Source organism: Oncorhynchus nerka, unplaced genomic scaffold (genome assembly GCF_034236695.1).
Source record: "Oncorhynchus nerka isolate Pitt River unplaced genomic scaffold, Oner_Uvic_2.0 unplaced_scaffold_408, whole genome shotgun sequence".
NCBI lineage: Eukaryota > Metazoa > Chordata > Actinopteri > Salmoniformes > Salmonidae > Oncorhynchus > Oncorhynchus nerka.
The window spans coordinates 233493-253492 of NW_027040491.1; the positions used below are offsets into that span (position 1 = coordinate 233493).

Genomic DNA, 20000 nt, shown 5'->3' on the forward strand with positions numbered 1-20000 from the left:
GGGGACATGAATAACACTATGGACTACCCCTTAAACAACTAGACAACTAGACACAACCAACCCAGGGGACAGAGAGGACAGGGGACATGAATAACACTATGGACTACCCCTTAAACAACTAGACAACTAGACAAAACCAACCCAGGGGACAGAGAGGACAGGGGACATGAATAACACTATGGACTACCCCTTAAACAACTAGACAACTAGACACAACCAACCCAGGGGACAGAGAGGACAGGGGACATGAATAACACTATGGACTACCCCTTAAACAACTAGACAAAACCAACCCAGGGGACAGAGAGGACAGGGGACATGAATAACACTATGGACTACCCCTTAAACAACTAGACAACTAGACACAACCAACCCAGGGGACAGAGAGGACAGGGGACATGAATAACACTATGGACTACCCCTTAAACAACTAGACAACTAGACACAACCAACCCAGGGGACAGAGAGGACAGGGGACATGAATAACACTATGGACTACCCCTTAAACAACTAGACAACTAGACAAAACCAACCCAGGGGACAGAGAGGACAGGGGACATGAATAACACTATGGACTACCCCTTAAACAACTAGACAACTAGACACAACCAACCCAGGGGACAGAGAGGACAGGGGACATGAATAACACTATGGACTACCCCTTAAACAACTAGACAACTAGACACAACCAACCCAGGGGACAGAGAGGACAGGGAATAACACTATGGACTACCCCTTAAACAACTATGAATAAGACCATGTCATTAATAACATTAATAAGGCTATGTCATTAATAACATGAATAAGGCTATGTCATTAATAACATGTCATTAATAAGAATAAGCTATGTCATTAATAAGGCTATGTCATTAAATAACTATGTCATTATAAGGCTATGTCATTATTAACATGAATAAGGCTATGTCATTAATAACATGAATAAGGCTATGTCATTAATAAGGCTATGTCATTAATAAGGCTATGTCATTAATAACATGAATAAGGCTATGTCATTAATAAGGCTATGTCATTAATAAGGCTATGTCATTAATAACATGAATAAGGCTATGTCATTAATAAGGCTATGTCATTAATAAGGCTATGTCATTAATAACATGAATAAGGCTATGTCATTAATAAGGCTATGTCATTAATAACATGAATAAGGCTATGTCATTAATAAGGCTATTAAAACATAAGGCTATGTCATTAATAAGGCTATGTCATTAATAAGGCTATGTCATTAATAAGGCTATGTCATTATAAGGCTATGTCATTATAACATGAATAAGGCTATGTCATTAATAAGGCTATGTCATTAAATAAGGCTATGTCATTAAATAATAAGGCTATGTCATTAATAAGGCTATAAGGCTATGTCATTAATAAGGCTATGTCATTAATAAGGCTATGTCATGAATAAGGCTATGTCATTAATAAATAAGGCTATGTCATTAATAAGAATGCTATGTCATTAATAAATGCTATGTCATTAATAACATGAATAAGGCTATGTCATTAATGCTATGGATAAGGGTCATTAATGGCTATGTCATTAATAAGGCTATGTCATTAATAATGCTATGGGGTCATTAATAAGGCTATGGGGTCACTGGTAAGTTAGTCATTGGTAAGGCTATGTCATTAATGTTAGTGGATGTCACTGGTAATGCTAGTGGGATGGTAATGGGGGGTCACTGGTAGTGGGGTCACTGGTAATGTTAGTGGATCACTGGTAATGTCATGGGGGTCTGGTAATGCTGGATGGGGTCACTGGTAATGTTAGTGGGGTCACTGGTAATGTTAGTGGATGGGGTCACTGGTAAGGGGGTCTATGGGGTCACTGGGATGGGGGTCAAATGTTAGTGGGGGGTCACTGGTAATCACACTGGTCAAATGTTAGCTAGTGGGGTCATGGTAATGTTAGTGGGGTCACTGGTAATGTTAGTGGATGTCACTGGTAATGTTAGGGTAATGCTAGTGGATGGGGGTCACTGGTAACTGGTAATGTTAGTGGATGGGGTCACTGGTAATGTTAGTGGATGGGGTCACTGGTAATGCTAGTGGATGGGGGTCACTGGTAATGTTAGTGGGGTCACTGGTAATGCTAGTGGGGGGTCACTGGTAATGTTAGTGGGGTCACTGGTAATGCTAGTGGATGGGGGTCACTGGTAATGTTAGTGGGGTCACTGGTAATGTTAGTGGATGGGGGTCACTGGTAATGCTAGTGGATGGGGGTCACTGGTAATGCTAGTGGATGGGGGTCACTGGTAATGTTAGGGGGTCACTGGTAATGTTAGTGGGGTCACTGGTAATGTTAGTGGATGGGGGTCACTGGTAATGCTAGTGGATGGGGGTCACTGGTAATGCTAGTGGGGTCACTGGTAATGTTAGGGGGTCACTGGTAATGTTAGTGGGGTCACTGGTAATGCTAGTGGATGGGGGTCACTGGTAATGCTAGTGGGGTCACTGGTAATGTTAGTGGATGGGGGTCACTGGTAATGTTAGGGGTCACTGGTAATGTTAGTGGATGGTCACTGGTAATGCTAGTGGATGGGGGTCACTGGTAATGTTAGTGGGGTCACTGGTAATGTTAGTGGATGGGGGTCACTGGTAATGTTAGTGGGGTCACTGGTAATGTTAGTGGGGTCACTGGTAATGCTAGTGGATGGGGGTCACTGGTAATGTTAGTGGGGTCACTGGTAATGTTAGTGGATGGGGGTCACTGGTAATGCTAGTGGATGGGGGGGGTCACTGGTAATGCTAGTGGATGGGGGTCACTGGTAATGTTAGTGGGGTCACTGGTAATGCTAGTGGATGGGGGTCACTGGTAATGTTAGTGGGGTCACTGGTAATGTTAGTGGGGTCACTGGTAATGCTAGTGGATGGGGGTCACTGGTAATGTTAGTGGGGTCACTGGTAATGCTAGTGGATGGGGGTCACTGGTAATGTTAGTGGGGTCACTGGTAATGTTAGTGGGGTCACTGGTAAAGCTAGTGGATGGGGGTCACTGGTAATGTTAGTGGGGTCACTGGTAATGTTAGTGGATGGGGGTCACTGGTAATGCTAGTGGATGGGGGGTCACTGGTAATGCTAGTGGATGGGGGTCACTGGTAATGTTAGTGGGGTCACTGGTAATGTTAGTGGGGTCACTGGTAATGTTAGTGGATGGGGGTCACTGGTAATGCTAGTGGATGGGGGTCACTGGTAATGCTAGTGGGGGGGTCACTGGTAATGTTAGTGGGGTCACTGGTAATGTTAGTGGGGTCACTGGTAATGCTAGTGGATGGGGGTCACTGGTAATGCTAGTGGGGTCATGGTAAAGGTGGATGGGGGTCACTGGTAATGCTAGTGGATGGGGGTCACTGGTAATGCTAGTGGGGTCACTGGTAATGTTAGTGGATGGGGGGGGTCACTGGTAATGCTAGTGGATGGGGGTCAATGGTAATGCTAGTGGATGGGGGTCACTGGTAATGCTAGTGGATGGGGGTCACTGGTAATGTTAGTGGGGTCACTGGTAATGTTAGTGGGGTCACTGGTAATGTTAGTGGATGGGGGTCACTGGTAATGCTAGTGGGGTCACTGGTAATGTTAGGGGTCACTGGTAATGTTAGTGGGGTCACTGGTAATGCTAGTGGATGGGGGTCACTGGTAATGCTAGTGGGGTCACTGGTAATGCTAGTGGATGGGGGTCACTGGTAATGCTAGTGGATGGGGGTCACTGGTAATGCTAGTGGATGGGGGTCACTGGTAATGTTAGTGGATGGGGGGTCACTGGTAATGCTAGTGGATGGGGGTCACTGGTAATGCTAGTGGATGGGGGTCACTGGTAATGCTAGTGGATGGGGGTCACTGGTAATGATAGTGGATGGGGGTCACTGGTAATGCTAGTGGATGGGGGTCACTGGTAATGCTGGTGGATGGGGGGTCACTGGTAATGCTAGTGGATGGGGAGTCACTGGTAATGCTAGTGGATGTTGGGTCACTGGTAATGCTAGTGGATGGGGGGTCACTGGTAATGCTGGTGGATGGGGGTCACTGGTAATGATAGTGGATGGGGGTCACTGGTAATGATAGTGGGGTCACTGGTAATGCTGGTGGATGGGGGTCACTGGTAATGATAGTGGATGGGGTCATGGGGGTCACTGGTAATGATAGTGGATGGGGGTCACTGGTAATGATAGTGGGGTCACTGGTAATGATAGTGGATGGGGGTCACTGGTAATGATAGTGGGGTCACTGGTAATGCTGGTGGATGGGGGTCACTGGTAATGCTGGTGGATGGGGTCACTGGTAATGCTGGGCTGGATGTGGGGTCTGTTGGAAAAGCTTTCCAGTTGAAGCTGGTTGAGGAATGCCAAAAGTCTGCAAAGCTGTCATCAAAGTAAAGGGCTACTCTGAGGAATCTCAAATGTGAAAAATATTTAGATTTGTTTAACACTTTTTTTGGGGGGGGGTTTCTACATGATTCCATAATGTGTTATTTCACAGTTTTGATGTCTTCACTACTATTCTACAATATAGCAAAGCGTAAAAATAAAGAAAAACCCTTGAATGAGTATGTGTGTCCAACCTTTTGAATGGTACTGTATGTGTGTGTGTGTTTGTGTCAAATAAAATAAAATAAAGATATTATTGGTCACATACACATGTTAATGCGAGTGTAGCGAAATGCTTCTTGTTTCCGACCGTGCAGTAATATCCAACGAGTAATCTAACAATTCCACAACTACTACCTTATACACACACAAGTGTAAAGGGATAAAGAATATGTACATAAAGATATATGAATGAGCGATGGCCGTGCGGCATAGGCAAGATGCAGTAGATGGTATAGAGTACAGTATATACATATGAGATGAGTAATGCAGTAGATGGTATAGAGTACAGTATGTACATATGAGATGAGTAATGCAGTAGATGGTATAGAGTACAGTATGTACATATGAGATGAGTAATGCAGTAGATGGTATAGAGTACAGTATGTACATATGAGATGAGTAATGCAGTAGATGTATAGAGTACAGTATATACATATGAGATGAGTAATGCAGTAGATGGTATAGAGTACAGTATGTACATATGAGATGAGTAATGCAGTAGATGGTATAGAGTACAGTATATACATATGAGATGAGTAATGCAGTAGATGGTATAGAGTACAGTATGTACATATGAGATGAGTAATGCAGTAGATGGTATAGAGTACAGTATATACATATGAGATGAGTAATGCAGTAGATGGTATAAAGAGTACCAAAGCGCAGTATGTACATATTACAGATGAACAAAGTAATGCAGTAGATGGTATAATAGTACAGCTGGGAAAAGTACCCCTATACATCCCCAAGATGAGTAATGCATCCCACTAGATGGTATAGAGTACAGTATATACATATCAATATCCCACTGACGCAGGTGGAAATAGGACCACAGTAGTATGATCCCCAGATGAGTAATGCAGTAGATGGTATAAGTATCATCCCCACAGTATCAATATCCCATGAGTAAAAGGACACACTAGTATCATCCCCAATTAGCGTCACCCAGGTGGAAAAAGGACCACACTAGTATCATATGAGATGAGTAATGCAGTAGATGGTATAGAGTACAGTATATACATCCCCATGAGATGAGTAAATCCCCAATGCAGTAGATGGTATAAGGACAGTATATCATATGAGATGAATTAATGCAGTAGATGGTATAGAAAAGTACAGTATATACATATGAGATGAGTAATGTGGGGTATTGTATCATCCCCGTCAATATAAGAAAGGGAAAGAAATGTAAGAAAGAAGAAAGAAATGACCAAAGCGCAGCGTGATCAATTCCACATATTTATTACATCCCCAATTAGTGAAACTTCAAATCCCACAACAAGAATTAAGGAACCCCAATGTAATATCGTCCCGCAATATAGAGGCACTAAACAAAACAATATCCCACAATGACAGGTGGGAAAAGGACACCCTAAGTATGATCCCCAATTAGAGGCAGCGATCAATATCCCACCCCAATGACGCAGGTGGGAAAAGGGACACACTAGTATCATCCCCAATTAGAGGCAGCGATCAATATCCCACAGCGATCAATATCCCACTGACGCAGGTGGGAAAAGGACCACACTAGTATGATCCCCAATTAGAGGCAGCGATCAATATCCCACTGAGACAGGTGGGAAAAGGACCACACTAGTATCATCCCCAATTAGAGGCAGCGATCAATATCCCCCACAGCGAATATCCCACAGCGATCAATATCCCACAAACACAGGTAGGAAAAGGACCACACTAAGTATGATCCCCAATTAGATGCAGCGATCAATATCCCACTGACACAGGTGGGAAAAGGACCACACTAAGTATGATCCCCAATTAGAGGCAGGCAACGATATTCAGCTGCCTCCAATCGGGAACCATACTCACACACCAACATAGAACTATAATAACTAGAAAACCACCCTAGTCACGCTCTGACCTTTTACACCATAGAGAACCCAGAGGGCTCTCTATGGTCAGGGCGTGACAGTACCCCCCCCCCCCCAAAGGTGCGGACTCCGACCGCAAAACCTGAACCTAGATGGGGAGGGTTAGGGTGGGGTGTGGAGCCGGCACAAGTTTCACCGGACTGATGACACGCTCTTCAGGGCGAGTGCGGGGAGCCGGCACAGGACGTACCGGACTGGGGAGGCGCACTGGAGGCCTGGTGATGTATACGCAGAGGAACTTAAAACGTTCCACCTTCTCCACTACTGTTCCATCGATGTGGATAGGGGGGTGTTCCCTCTGCTGTTTCCTGAAGTCCACAATCATCTCCTTAGTTTTGTTGACTTTGAGTGTGAGGTTGTTTTCCTGACACCACACTCCGAGGGCCCTCACCTCCTCCCTGTAGGCCGTCTTGTCGTTGTTGGTAATCAAGCCTACCACTGTTGTGTCGTCCGCCAACTTGATGATTGAGTTGGAGGCCTCGCAGCCATGGGTGAACAGGGAGTACAGGAGAGGGCTCAGAACGCACCCTTGTGGGGCCCCACAAGTGTTGAGGATCAGCGGGGTGGAGATGTTGTTTCCTACCTTCACCTCCCGGGGGCGGCCCGTCAGGAAGTCCAGGACCAGGACGGGGCGATAGTTGTTTAGCTCAGTTACCTTAGCTTTCCTGGGAACAGGGACAATGGTAGCCCTCTTGAAGCATGTGGGAACAGCAAACTGGGATATGGATGATTGTAAACACACCAGTCAGCTGGTCTGCGCATGCTCTGAGGACACGGCTGGGGATGCCGTCTGGGCCGGCAGCCTTGCGAGGGTTAACACGTTTAAATGTTTTACTCACGTCGGCTGCGGTGAAGGAGAGCCCGCAGGTTTTGGTAGCGGGCCGTGTCAGTGTATTGTCCTCAAAGCAAGCAAAGAAGTTGTTTAGTTTGTCTGGGAGCAAAGACATCCTGGTCCACGACGGGGCTGATTGACTGTAGACCATGTGTCGGAGCCGTTGAATTGCGACTCTACTTTGTCTCTATAATTACGCTTAGCTTGCTTGATTGCCTTACGGAGGGAATAGCAACACTGTTTATATTCGGTCATGTTTCCGGTTGCCTTTAAAAGCTCACAGCGTATTCATCAATGTTGTTGTCTGAGGCTACCCGGGAAGATATCCCAGTCCACGTGATCGAAACAATCTTGAAGCGTGGAATCCGATTGGTCGGACCAGCGTTGAACAGACCCGAGCACGGGCATTTCCTGTTTTAGTGTCTGTCTATAGGCTGGGAGCAACAAAATGGAGTCATGGTCAGATTTGCCGAAAGGAGGGAGGGCTTTGTATGCGTCGCGGTAGTTAGAGTAGCAATGATCCTGAATTCTGCCATGCCCGGGTCACGCATTTTCGATATGCTGATAAAATTTAGGGAGCCTTGTTATCAGATTAGCCTTGTTAAAATCCCCAGCTACAATAAATGCAGCCTCAGGATATGTGGCTTCCAGTTTACATAGAGTCCAATGAAGATCTTTCAGGGGCCGTCGAGGTGTCTGCGTGCGTGTGTGTGTGTGTGTGTGTGTGTGTGTGTGTGTGTGTGTGTGTGTGTGTGTGTGTGTGTGTGTGTGTGTGTGTGAGTGCGTGTGTGAGTGCGTGTGTGAGTGCGTTTGAGTGCGTGTGAGTGCGTGGTGCGTGTGTGCGTGTGCGTGTGTGTGTGCGCGTGCGTGTGTGTGTTAGCGTGTGTGTGTTAGTGTGTGTGTGTTAGTGTGTGCGTGCGTGTGTGTGTGTGCGTTAGTGTGTGTGTGTGTGTTAGTATGTGTGTGTGTGTGTGTTACCTGTACTCCCAGTATTCCAAACACAGTGAAGAAAGCGCAGCAGATGAGGACGATGTTCCCGATGGGTCTCAGAGAGGTGATCAGAGTCTCCACTACCAGCTTCAGCCCTGGGGCTCGACTGATCACCCTGCCACACACACCTTACACATTATACACACACAGACTCAGAGAGGTGATCAGAGTCTCCACTACCAGCTTCAGCCCTGGGGCTCGACTGATCACCCTGCCACACACACCTTACACATTATACACACACCCCTACTCTGAGAGGTGATCAGAGTCTCCACTCAGCTAGCCCTGTGGTTGAGTGTGGTCCTGCCTGACACACCGTACACATTATACACACACATACACACCCTACCTGAGAGGTCGTAGTGTGGTTGTAGTGTGGTTGTATTGTGGTCCTGACCTGAGAGGGTTGTAGTGTGGTTGTAGTGTGGTCCTACCTGAGAGGTTGTAGTGTGGTTGTAGTGTGGTCCTACCTGAGAGGTCGTAGTGTGGTCATAGTGTGGTCATAGTGTGGTTGTAGTGTGGTCGTAGTGTGGTTGTAGTGTGGTTGTAGTGTGGTCCTACCTGAGAGGTCGTAGTGTGGTCATAGTGTGGTCGTAGTGTGGTCCTACCTGAGAGCTCATAGTGTGGTCATAGTGTGGTCATAGTGTGGTTGTAGTGTGGTCCTACCTGAGAGCTCATAGTGTGGCTGTAGTGTGGTTGTATTGTGGTTGTAGTGTGGTTGTAGTTTGGTTGTAGTGTGGTTGTAGTGTGGTCATAGTGTGGTCCTACCTGAGAGCTCATAGTGTGGCTGTAGTGTGGTTGTATTGTGGTTGAGGTGTGGTTGTAGTTTGGTTGTAGTGTGGTTGTAGTGTGGTTGTAGTGTGGTCCTACCTGAGAGGTCGTATTGTGGTCATAGTGTGGTTGTAGTGTGGTTGTATTGTGGTTGTAGTGTGGTTGTAGTTTGGTTGTAGTGTGGTTGTAGTGTGGTTGTAGTGTGGTCCTACCTGAGAGGTCGTATTGTGGTTGTAGTGTGGTTGTAGTGTGTCATAGTGTGATTGTAGTGTGGTCCTACCTGAGAGCTCATAGTGTGGCTGTAGTGTGGTTGTATTGTGGTTGTAGTGTGGTTGTAGTTTGGTTGTAGTGTGGTTGTAGTGTGGTCATAGTGTGGTCCTACCTGAGAGCTCATAGTGTGGCTGTAGTGTGGTTGTATTGTGGTTGAGGTGTGGTTGTAGTTTGGTTGTAGTGTGGTTGTAGTGTGGTCGTAGTGTGGTCCTACCTGAGAGGTCATAGTGTGGTTGTAGTGTGGTTGTGGTTGTGGTGTGGTCATGTGTGGTTGTAGTGTGGTTGTGTGGTTGTGTGTGGTCGTAGTGTGGTTGTAGTGTGGTCCTACCTGAGAGGTCGTAGTGTGGTTGTAGTGTGGTTGTAGTGTGGTCCTACCTGTGATTGTAGTGTGGTTGTAGTGTGGTTGTAGTGTGGTTGTAGTGTGGGATCGTAGTGTGGTTGTAGTGTGGTTGTAGTGTGGTCCTACCTGAGAGCTCCAGTGTGGTTGTAGTGTGGTTGTAGTGTGGTCGTAGTGTGATTGTAGTGTGGTCCTACCTGAGAGCTCATAGTGTGGTTGTTAAGTGACAATGTAGTGTGGTCGTAGTGTGGTTGTAGTGTGGTTGTAGTGTGGTCCTACCTGAGAGCTCGTAGTGTGGTTGTAGTGTGGTTGTAGTGTGGTCAGTGTGATTGTAGTGTGGTCCTACCTGAGAGCTCATAGTGTGGCTGTAGTGTGGTTGTATTGTGGTTGTAGTGTGGTTGTAATTTGGTTGTAGTGTGGTTGTAGACAACCTGTAACAGAGGTCCTACCTGAGAGGTTGTAGTGTGGTTGTAGTGTGGTTGTAGTGTGGTCATCAGTGTGGTCCTACCTGAAACAGAGGTTGTGAGTGTGGTTGTAGTGTGCCTGTAGTCAGTGGTCCAACCTGAAACAGTAGTGTGGTCAGAGTGTGGTTGAGTGTGATCCTGACCTGAGAGGTCAGACTGAAACAGAGATGTGGTGAAACAGTGTGGTCGAAGTGTGGTCCTACCTGAAAGGTCAACAGTGTGGTCAGACAACAGACAGAAACAGAGTCAGACTGTAAACAGTCGTACAACAGACTGAGTGGTCAGACTGTGAGATCAGTAGTGTGGTCAGTAAGTGTGGTCATAGTGTGGTCCTACCTGAGAGACAACAGACAGTGTGGTCATAGTGTGGTCATAGTGTGGTCCTACCTGAGAGGTCGTAGACGGGTCCTACCTGAGAGGTCGTAGTGTGCGTAGACAACGTAGTACTCTGAGGATTCCCAGGATGCGGTTCCCTCCAGTCAAGGCCAGAGAAACCAGGATGTCCACCAGAGAGACAAACTGACCAGGATCCCATCAGAACATTCCAGCTGCTCTTCAGAGTAGCTCTGTTTACCCCAGCAGAACCCCAACGCTGAAATCTAGAGACACAACATTAAGAGAGACAATAACTCCAAGGACTGACAACAGACTGAAACAGAGATCAGACTGAAACAGACAACAGACAGAAACAGAGATCAGACTGAAACAGACAACAGACTGAAACAGACAACAGACTGAAACAGACAACAGACTGAAACAGACAACAGACTGAAACAGAGATCAGACTGAAACAGACAACAGACTGAAACAGACATCAGACTGAAACAGAGATCAGACTGAAACAGAGATCAGACTGAAACAGAGATCAGACTGAAACAGAGATCAGACTGAAACAGACATCAGACTGAAACAGACAACAGACTGAAACAGAGATCAGACTGAAACAGACAACAGACTGAAACAGACAACAGACTGAAACAGAGATCAGACTGAAACAGACAACAGACAGAAACAGAGATCAGACTGAAACAGACAACAGACTGAAACAGAGATCAGACTGAAACAGACAGCAGACAGAAACAGACAACATAATACTGAAACAGAAATCAGACAAACAGAGATGAGACTGAAACAGAGATCAGACTGAAACAGAGATCAGACTGAAACAGAGATCAGACAGAAACAGACAGCACTCTGAAACGGAGATCAGACTGAAACAGACAGCAGACAGAAACAGAGATCAGACTGAAACGGAGATCAGACTGAAACAGAGATCAGACTGAAACGGAGATCAGACAGAAACAGACAGCAGACAGAAACAGAGATCAGACTGAAACGGAGATCAGACTGAAACAGACAACAGACTGAAACAGACAGCACTCTGAAACGGAGATCAGACAGAAACAGAGATCAGACTGAAACAGACAACAGACTGAAACAGAGATCAGACAGAAACAGACAGCAGACTGAAACAGACAGCAGACAGAAACAGAGATCAGACTGAAACAGACAACAGAGTGAAACAGAGAGCAGACTGAAACAGGCAACAGACTGAAACAGACAACAGACAGACAGAGATCAGACTGAAACAGACAACAGAGTGAAACAGAGAGCAGACTGAAACAGGCAACAGACTGAGAAGGACAACAGACTGAAACAGACAACAGACTGAAACAGACAACAGAATGAAACAGAGTATTACCTTGACAGTCATCTCAGCCAGGAAGATGACAGTCAACAGAACACGTGAAACAGACAACAGACTGAAACAGGAGACACTCAGAAACACTCTCTCCTGGAGGCTGAGAGTAGGAGACAACAGACAGTATATTACAGCAGAGAGTATCTAGTTGGAGACACTCAGAAACACTCTCTCCTGGAGGGAGAGTAGGAGAGACAGTATATTACAGCAGAGAGTATCTAGTTGGAGACACTCAGAAACACTCTCTCCTGGAGGGAGAGTAGGAGAGACAGTATATTACAGCAGAGAGTATCTAGTTGGAGACACTCAGAAACACTCTCTCCTGGAGGGAGGGAGAGTAGGAGAGACATCGCAAGACATCTGGGAACGATTAGACGGGGTTCGGGGTTTGAGAAGTCAACAGGGTTCGGGGTTTGAGAAGTCAACGAGAGAAGTGAAAAAAAATCTTTCATTAGTTGTTAATTTTCTCCTAATCTAAAAGGAACAACCTTGGATTGGAGCTAAATATCTTAAATAGTTGAACATGTTATTTCTCCAACCTCTTGAAGGTGACATGTTTTCATTTTCGTAAAAAAACACACAAAAAAACGACTTTATATCAAAGTAGCGGTTTTGATTTGACGGCCTACACACACGTAGTTCTGACGGCAAACGACCGTTAGACCAGATGATGCATTTCTACGTACGAGCTTAGATGTTCAGACGACCGTTAGACCAGACGATGCGTTTCTACGTACGAGCTTAGATGTTCCAACGGCAGATAACCGTTAGACCAGACGATGCGTTTCTACGTACGAGCTTAGATGTTCAGACGACCGTTAGACCAGACGATGGGTTTCTATATACGAGCTTAGTTGTTCCAACGACCGTTAGACCAGACGATGCGTTTCTACGTACGAGCTTAGATGTTCCGACGACCGTTAAGACCAGACGATGCGTTTCTACGTACGAGCTTAGATGTTCCGACGACCGTTAGACCAGACGATGTGTTTCTACGTACGAGCTTAGATGTTCCGACGACCGTTAGACCAGACGATGCGTTTCTACGTACGAGCTTAGATGTTCCAACGCCAGACGACCGTTAGACCAGACGATGCGTTTCTACATACGAGCTTAGATGTTCAGACGACCGTTAGACCAGACGATGCGTTTCTACGTACAAGCTTAGATGTTCCGATGTCAGAAGACCGTTAGACCAGACGATGCGTTTCTACGTACGAGCTTAGATGTTCCGACGACCGTTAGACCAGACGATGCATTTCTACATACGAGCTTAGATGTTCCGACGACATCGTTAGATCAGACGAACAAGTTTCTGGCCATCTGTAAAAAAAAAAGGGACCTGTGATATTGTTTCCTTCATGTCAAACACTGACAACCAACAGACTTGCCTTGTTGTCATCCAGTATGAAAAGATGTCAAGGCAGAGAGAGCCAAATTAATTGGTGAATTTTGGATACGAAAATAGAATGATTATTCAAATTATACCATATAGTGATGCGTTTCTTCGAACATTAGATGTTCCGATGACAACGAAGACTAAGCCATGGGAGGAATTATTGACAGGGTAGGAGCTTAGATGTTCCGACGGACCGTTAGACCAGATGATGCATTTTTCTACATACGAGCTTAGCTAGCTGAGCTAACCATATTCATTGTGTCACCTATTTCGCTCTGATTTATTGTGATCTGGGAGGGGAACAATGTTTCTGGCCATCTGTAAAAAAAAAAGGACCTGTGATATTGTTTCCTTCATGTCAAACCCTGACAACCAACAGACTTGCCTTGTTGTCATCCAGTCATGAAAAAGATGTCAAGGCAGATCAGGCCCAGAACCACCAGGGTGAATTGTTGGAATTATGAAAATAGGGGGAGTTATTCAAAGCATATAATATAGTGGAGGTAGGGTACCCAGCATCACGGCTTCATTACTTGCACATGACAACGAATGACTAAGACCACCACCAGGGAGTTAATTATTGATCAGGGTAGGACCACCAGTGGTGGTCAATGTTTCCAAGGGGACACTACCAGGGGATGTAAACATTCCATGTTTTCACCTCAGTAACTAGCCAGCTAGCTAACATATTCATTGTGTCACCACCATTTCGCTCTGATTTATGGTACCCAGATACTGTGGCATAAACAATGTGCTTAGCTACAGTCACGGTTCCTCCAGACCAAAAGTTAGAGGTACCCAGCATCACGGCTCCAGACCACCACCAGGGGGAGTTAGAGGTACACAGCATCACGGCTCCAGACCACCACCAGGGGGAGTTAGAGGTACCCAGCATCAAGGCCCCAGACCACCACCAGGGGGAGTTAGAGGGACCCAGCATCACGGCTCCAGACCACCACCAGGGGGAGTTAGAGGAACCCAGCATCACGGCTCCAGACCACCACCAGGGGGAGTTAGAGGTACCCAGCATCACGGCTCCAGACCACCACCAGGGGGAGTTAGAGGTACCCAGCATCACGGCTTCATTACTCCAGACCACCACCAGGGGGAGTTAGAGGTACCCAGCATCACGGCTCCAGACCACCACCAGGGGGAGTTAGAGGTACCCAGCATCACGGCTCCAGACCACCACCAGGGGGAGTTAGAGGTACCCAGCATCACGGCTCCAGACCACCACCAGGGGGAGTTAGAGGTACCCAGCATCACGGCTCCAGACCACCACAAGGGGGAGTTAGAGGACCCAGCATCACGGCTTCATTTCTCCAGACCACCACCAGGGGAGTTAGAGGTACCCAGTGTCACGGCTTCATTACTCCAGACCACCACCAGGGGGGAGTTCAAGATACCCAGCATCACGGCTCCAGACCACCACCAGGGGAGTTAGAGGTCACCCAGCATCACGGCTGACCACCACCAGGGGAGTTAGAGGACCCAGCATCAAGGCCCCAGATCTGTGCCCAGCATCACGGCTCCAGACCACCTACCAGGGGGAGTTAAAACTGTAGGCACACAGCATCTGTCGTCCAGGACCACCAAAAGCGTTAGGTTCTGCATCACTAACCAATGTACAGTTATGAACCCAGCATCAGCGGTTGAACACCACCAGGGGAGTTAGAGTGGAATGGCTCAAAATATGACATTCTTAAGCCTAACCTTAAAACTAGTAAACCAGGCTTCTAGGGAAACAGTGGATAAATAGGGTTCTAGAAGGTAAAGTATGTAATAGGGTTCTAGAAGGTAAAGTAGCTAAATAGGGTTCTAGAAGGTAAAGTAAAAATAGTGTTCTAAAATGGTAAAGCTATAAATAGGGTTCCTATGGATGGTAGCTAAAGTATAAATAGGGATTCTAGAAGGTAAAGTATGTAATATGGTTCTAGAAGGTAAAGTAAAATCTGTGCCTATGGATGTGTAGCTAGCTAGTATGTAATGGATGTATAACACAGCCCTATGTCTTATGGATGTGTGAGCTACAGTATGTAGCCGATCTGTGTGCCTATGGATGTGTAGCTAGCTACAGTATGTAGCCTATGGATGTGTAGCTAAAATAGGTAGCCTATGGATGTGCAGCTAGCTACAGTATGTAACCTATGGATGTGTAGCTAGCTACAGTATGTAGCCGATCTGTGTGCCTATGGATGTGATGGTGATGCATCAATCTGTGTGCCTATGGAGTGTAGCTAGCTATAGTATGTAGCCCTGTGTGCCTTATGTGTGCTGTGAGCCTATGGATGTGCAGCAGCTACATATGTAGCCTATGTCTGTGTATGGGCCTATGGATGTGTAGCTCTACAGTATGCGATCTGTGTGCCTATGGATGATGCATCAATACTCTGGTATGGATAGTAAAATAGGGTATGTAGCCTACCAGTGTGCCCTATGTGTCTTGTAGCTAGCGTATGTGCTGTCTGTGTGCCTATGGATGTGTCTAGCTCCAGTATGTAGCAGCGATGCCTATGGTGATGCATCAATACTGGTATATGTGTAGAATGGATGTGTATAACACCATGCCCTAGTGTCTTGGATGGTGCTGCTGTATGTAGCAGATCTGTGTGCCTATGGATGTCTAGCTAGCTACAGTATGTAGCGATGGTGCCTATGGATCAATACTGGTATATATGTAACATAGGGTGTAACATGGACGCTCTAGTGTCTTACGGTGCTGTGTAGCAGATCTGTGTGCCGATGGATGTGTAGCTCAGAGCGAGGTGATGCAGCAATATGTATATAGTGCCTATGGATGGTATAACACAGTATGTAGCCGATGTGTGTGCCTATGGATGTGTAGCTAACACCATGTACTGGTATATGGATGTAACATAGGGTATAACACCACGCCCTAGTGTCTTAGCGGTGCTGTGAGGCAGAATGCCGGATGTCTCTCCAGAGCGATGGTGATGCATGGATGTGTAGCTGGGTATATAGTAGCCGATGTGTGGCCTATGGATGTGTAGCTACCACGTATGTAGCCTAGTGTCTGCCTATGGATGCTGTGACAGTATGTAGCCGGTGTGCCTCTGTGTAGCTAGCACAGTATGTAGCCGATGTGTGATGCCTATGGATGTGTAGCTGGTATATAGTAACATAGGGCCTATAACACCGGTCTGTGCTAGGATGCCCTAGTGTGCCTATGGATGGTGCTGTGTAGGCAGAATCTGTGTGCCTATGGATGTGTCTCAGTAGTAGCCTATGGTGATGCATCAATACTGGTCTGTAGTGCCTATGGATGTGTATAACACAGTATGCCCTAACTGGGTATAAGCTAGCCACACTGTAGCCTATGGATGTGTAGCTAGCTACATAGGTGCCTATGGATGTGTAGCTAGCCCAGTATGTGTCTGTGCCTATGGATGCTGCTACAGTATGGCAGATCTGTGTGCCTATGGATGTGTAGCTCTACAGTATGTAGCCTATGGATGTGTAGCATCAATGTACCTGGTGTGTAGTAACAGTATGTAGCCGATGGATGTGTAGCTACCACGCCCTATCTGTGTGCCTATGGATGTGTAGCTGCTGTATGTAGCCGATCTGTGTGCCTATGGATGTGTAGCTCTACAGTATGTAGCGATGGTGCCTATGGATGTGTACTGGTATATAGTAACATGGATGTGTATAACACCATGCCCTAGTGTCTATGGATGTGTGCTGTGAGGCACAATGCCTATGGATGTCTCTCCTAGATGTAGCCGATGGTGATGGATCAATACTGGTATATAGTAACATAGGTGCTATGGATGTGTAGCTACCACAGTATGTAGCCCTGTGTGCCTATGGATGCTGTGAGGCAGAATGTGCCGATGGTCTCTCTACAGTATGTAGCGATGGTGATGGATCAATACTGGTATATAGTAACATATGGGTATAACACCAGCCCTAGTGTCTTATGGTGCTGTGAGGCAGAATGCCGGGTCTGTCCAGATGGATGGTGATGCATCAGTATACTGGTGTGCCTATGGAGTAACATAGGTATAACACCAGCCCTGGATGTGTCTTACGGTGCTGTGAGGCAGTGTGCCTATGGATGTCTCTCTACAGTATGTAGCCGATGGTGATGCATGGATGTGTACTGGTATATAGTAACATATGGTATAACACCAGCCTAGTGTCCTTGGATGGTGCTGTGTATGTAGCCGATCTGTGTGCCTATGGATGTCTCCAGATGCGATGGTGATGCATCAATACTGGTATATAGTAACCTATGGATGTGTATAACACCAGCCCTATGGATGTCTTACGGTGCTGTGAGGCAGAATGTAGCCGGGATGTGTCTACAGAGCGATCTGGTGATGGATCAATAGCTGGTATATAGTAACATAGGGTATGGAACACCACGCCCTAGTGTCTTACGGTGCTGTGAGGCAGAATGCCAATCTGTGTCTGGACCCAGAGCGTTAGGTGATGCATCAATACTGGTATATAGTAACATTCAAGTCTGAATGTATAACACCAGCCCATTGTGGGTTCTTACGGTGCTGTGAGGCAGAAGGTGTGAAAACAGGGTTCTGGAAGGTAAAGTGAAAAATAGGGTTCTAGAAGGGAAAGTATAAATAGTTCTAGAGGGTAAAGTAAAAACAGGGTTCTAGAAGGGAAAGTATAAATAGGGTTCTAGAAGGTAAAGAAAAACAGGGTTCTAGAAGGAAAGTGAAATGGGTTCATCAATAAAACTGGGTTCTATAGTAAAATAGGGTTCTAACAAGGCCCTAGTGTAAATAGGGTTCTGAAGAAAGCAGAAATAGGGTTCTAGAAGGTAAAGTATAAATAGGGTTCTAGAAGGTAAAGTAAAATGCATCAATACTGGTATATAGTAGAATAGGGTATAACACCAGCCCTAGTGTCTTACGGTGCTGTGAGGCAGAATGCCGGGTCTCTCCAGAGCGATGGTGATGCAGTTGAGGAAGATGAAGAGGAGGACCACGTGATCAAACATCTTATGAGAGATCATCCCCTTAGCCCACACACGGAACCTAGAGGAGGGAGGGGATGGGGGGGAGGGAGGGAGGGAGAGATGAGGGGTGGGGGGGGGAGGGAGGGGAGGGAGGGGATGGGGGGGTGAGGTGAGGGAGGGAGGGAGGGGATGGTGGGGTGAGGTGAGGGAGGGAGGGAGAAAGAGGGGGTGGATGGGATGAGGGAGTGGAGTGGGGAGGGAGGAGAGGAGAGGGGGAAGGGGATGGGGTGAGGAGGGGAAAGGGGTGAGGGAGGGGAAGAGGGGAGGGGTGAGGAGGGGGAGAGAGGTGGGAGGGGATGGGGTGAGGGGAGGGAGGTGAGGAGGGGAGGAGGGGGATGGGGTGAGGGAGGGGGAAGAGGGGAGGGGTGAGGGGGGAGGGGAGAGAGGGGAAGGGATGGGGTGAGGGCGGGGAAGGGAGGGGTGAGGGAGGGGGAAGGGGGAGGGGTGAGGGAGGGAGGGGAGAGAGGTGGGAGGGGATGGGGTGAGGGAGGGAGGGAGGGAGGGAGGGAGGGAGGGAGGGAGAAATCAGCACAGAGGAGGAAGATACAGTATTTATGAGAAGGTGAGACAACAAGAATGTGTGTGTGTGTGTGTGTGTGCGTGTGCGTGTGCATGTATGTATGCATGTGTGTGTGTGTGTATGTGTGTGTGTTTGTGAACTCACGAGTTCTGAGGGGAGAACAGGTAGAGGTTCCAGTCTTCATGTTCTCTACACCAGCGTGGCTTGTGGCTCTGCAGCGTTCTCCTGACCCGGAACCACAGGTTCTACAGAGGACAGAGGTCAGAGGTCAGCATTACACACACACTCCTTCCTCTACATCGTCGGTCTCTAAGTTAGGATGTGTGTTTCCATGACGGTGCAGAACATTCTCTAGCAGCAGGGAACAACAACTCTCGCTTGTCCTGTCAGACTGGAAGACTAATGCATTCTGGGAAACACGCCATCAACAAAGTGCTCAGTTCTCGGTGAGCAGGGTTGGAGAACGGGACAGGGGGAAAAACACAGTCAGCAACGAAGTCAGTACAAACTGCTAACAACCAACTCGCCACTGTTACGTCAACCCAAACTGCTCCCCAGGGGCACAACTTTCACTGGGGATGATGGGGGAATTGTTGTCCCACACCCCCCCACACAGTTTTATCATTGCACCGTGACACCAAAAACGGCGTCGGTGTGCCTTAGGACCATGCGGACGCCCTAGAGCAGTCTGGGTAGGCTGTTTGGAGGTTTTCAGCCGGCTGAATTTAGGACCGCTCGACACCACAGAGCGGGTGGACAGACTGTGTGAAGGCAAAGCTTCTGAAAAGGCTGGCTGGATCAACACGGGAGAGTTGAACAGAGGCAGCTGCTGTCAGCGTGTTGAACTCTTTCCAACCGAGTTGTAAAAAAGCAAGCAAGCAGAACAGAAACTGGCTACTCCTCAGTTAATTTTTTTATTTAATTTTACCTTTATTTAACCAGGCAAGTCAGTTAAGAACAAATTCTTATTTTCAATGACGGCCTAGGAACAGTGGGTTAACTGCCTGTTCAGGGGCAGAACGACAGATTTGTACCTTGTCAGCTCGGGGGTTTGAACCTGCAACCTTCCGGTTACTAGTCCAACCTTCCGGTTACTAGTGCAACGCTCTAACCACTAGGCTACCCTGCTGAAGTAGCTGGGAAGGTATCTGCTGTTTATCTTAATAGAAAACTAAACTAAACTCTTGTGTTTTGACTGGACTGGTGGGGGTCGAGGAGAGAGA

At 47.0% G+C, this 20000-nt stretch overlaps 1 protein-coding gene across 1 annotated transcript in view; it reads right to left on the reverse strand.

The window, feature by feature from the left end:
- Positions 1–20000, reverse strand: part of LOC135571276 (voltage-dependent T-type calcium channel subunit alpha-1H-like) — a 156969-nt gene that overhangs the window by 33477 nt on the left and 103492 nt on the right. Inside the window, 6 exon segments of the mRNA XM_065017060.1 lie at positions 8301–8427; positions 10567–10673; positions 10676–10753; positions 11857–11949; positions 18153–18276; positions 18922–19022. Of these exon segments, the coding sequence (XP_064873132.1) occupies positions 8301–8427; positions 10567–10673; positions 10676–10753; positions 11857–11949; positions 18153–18276; positions 18922–19022 (630 nt within the window).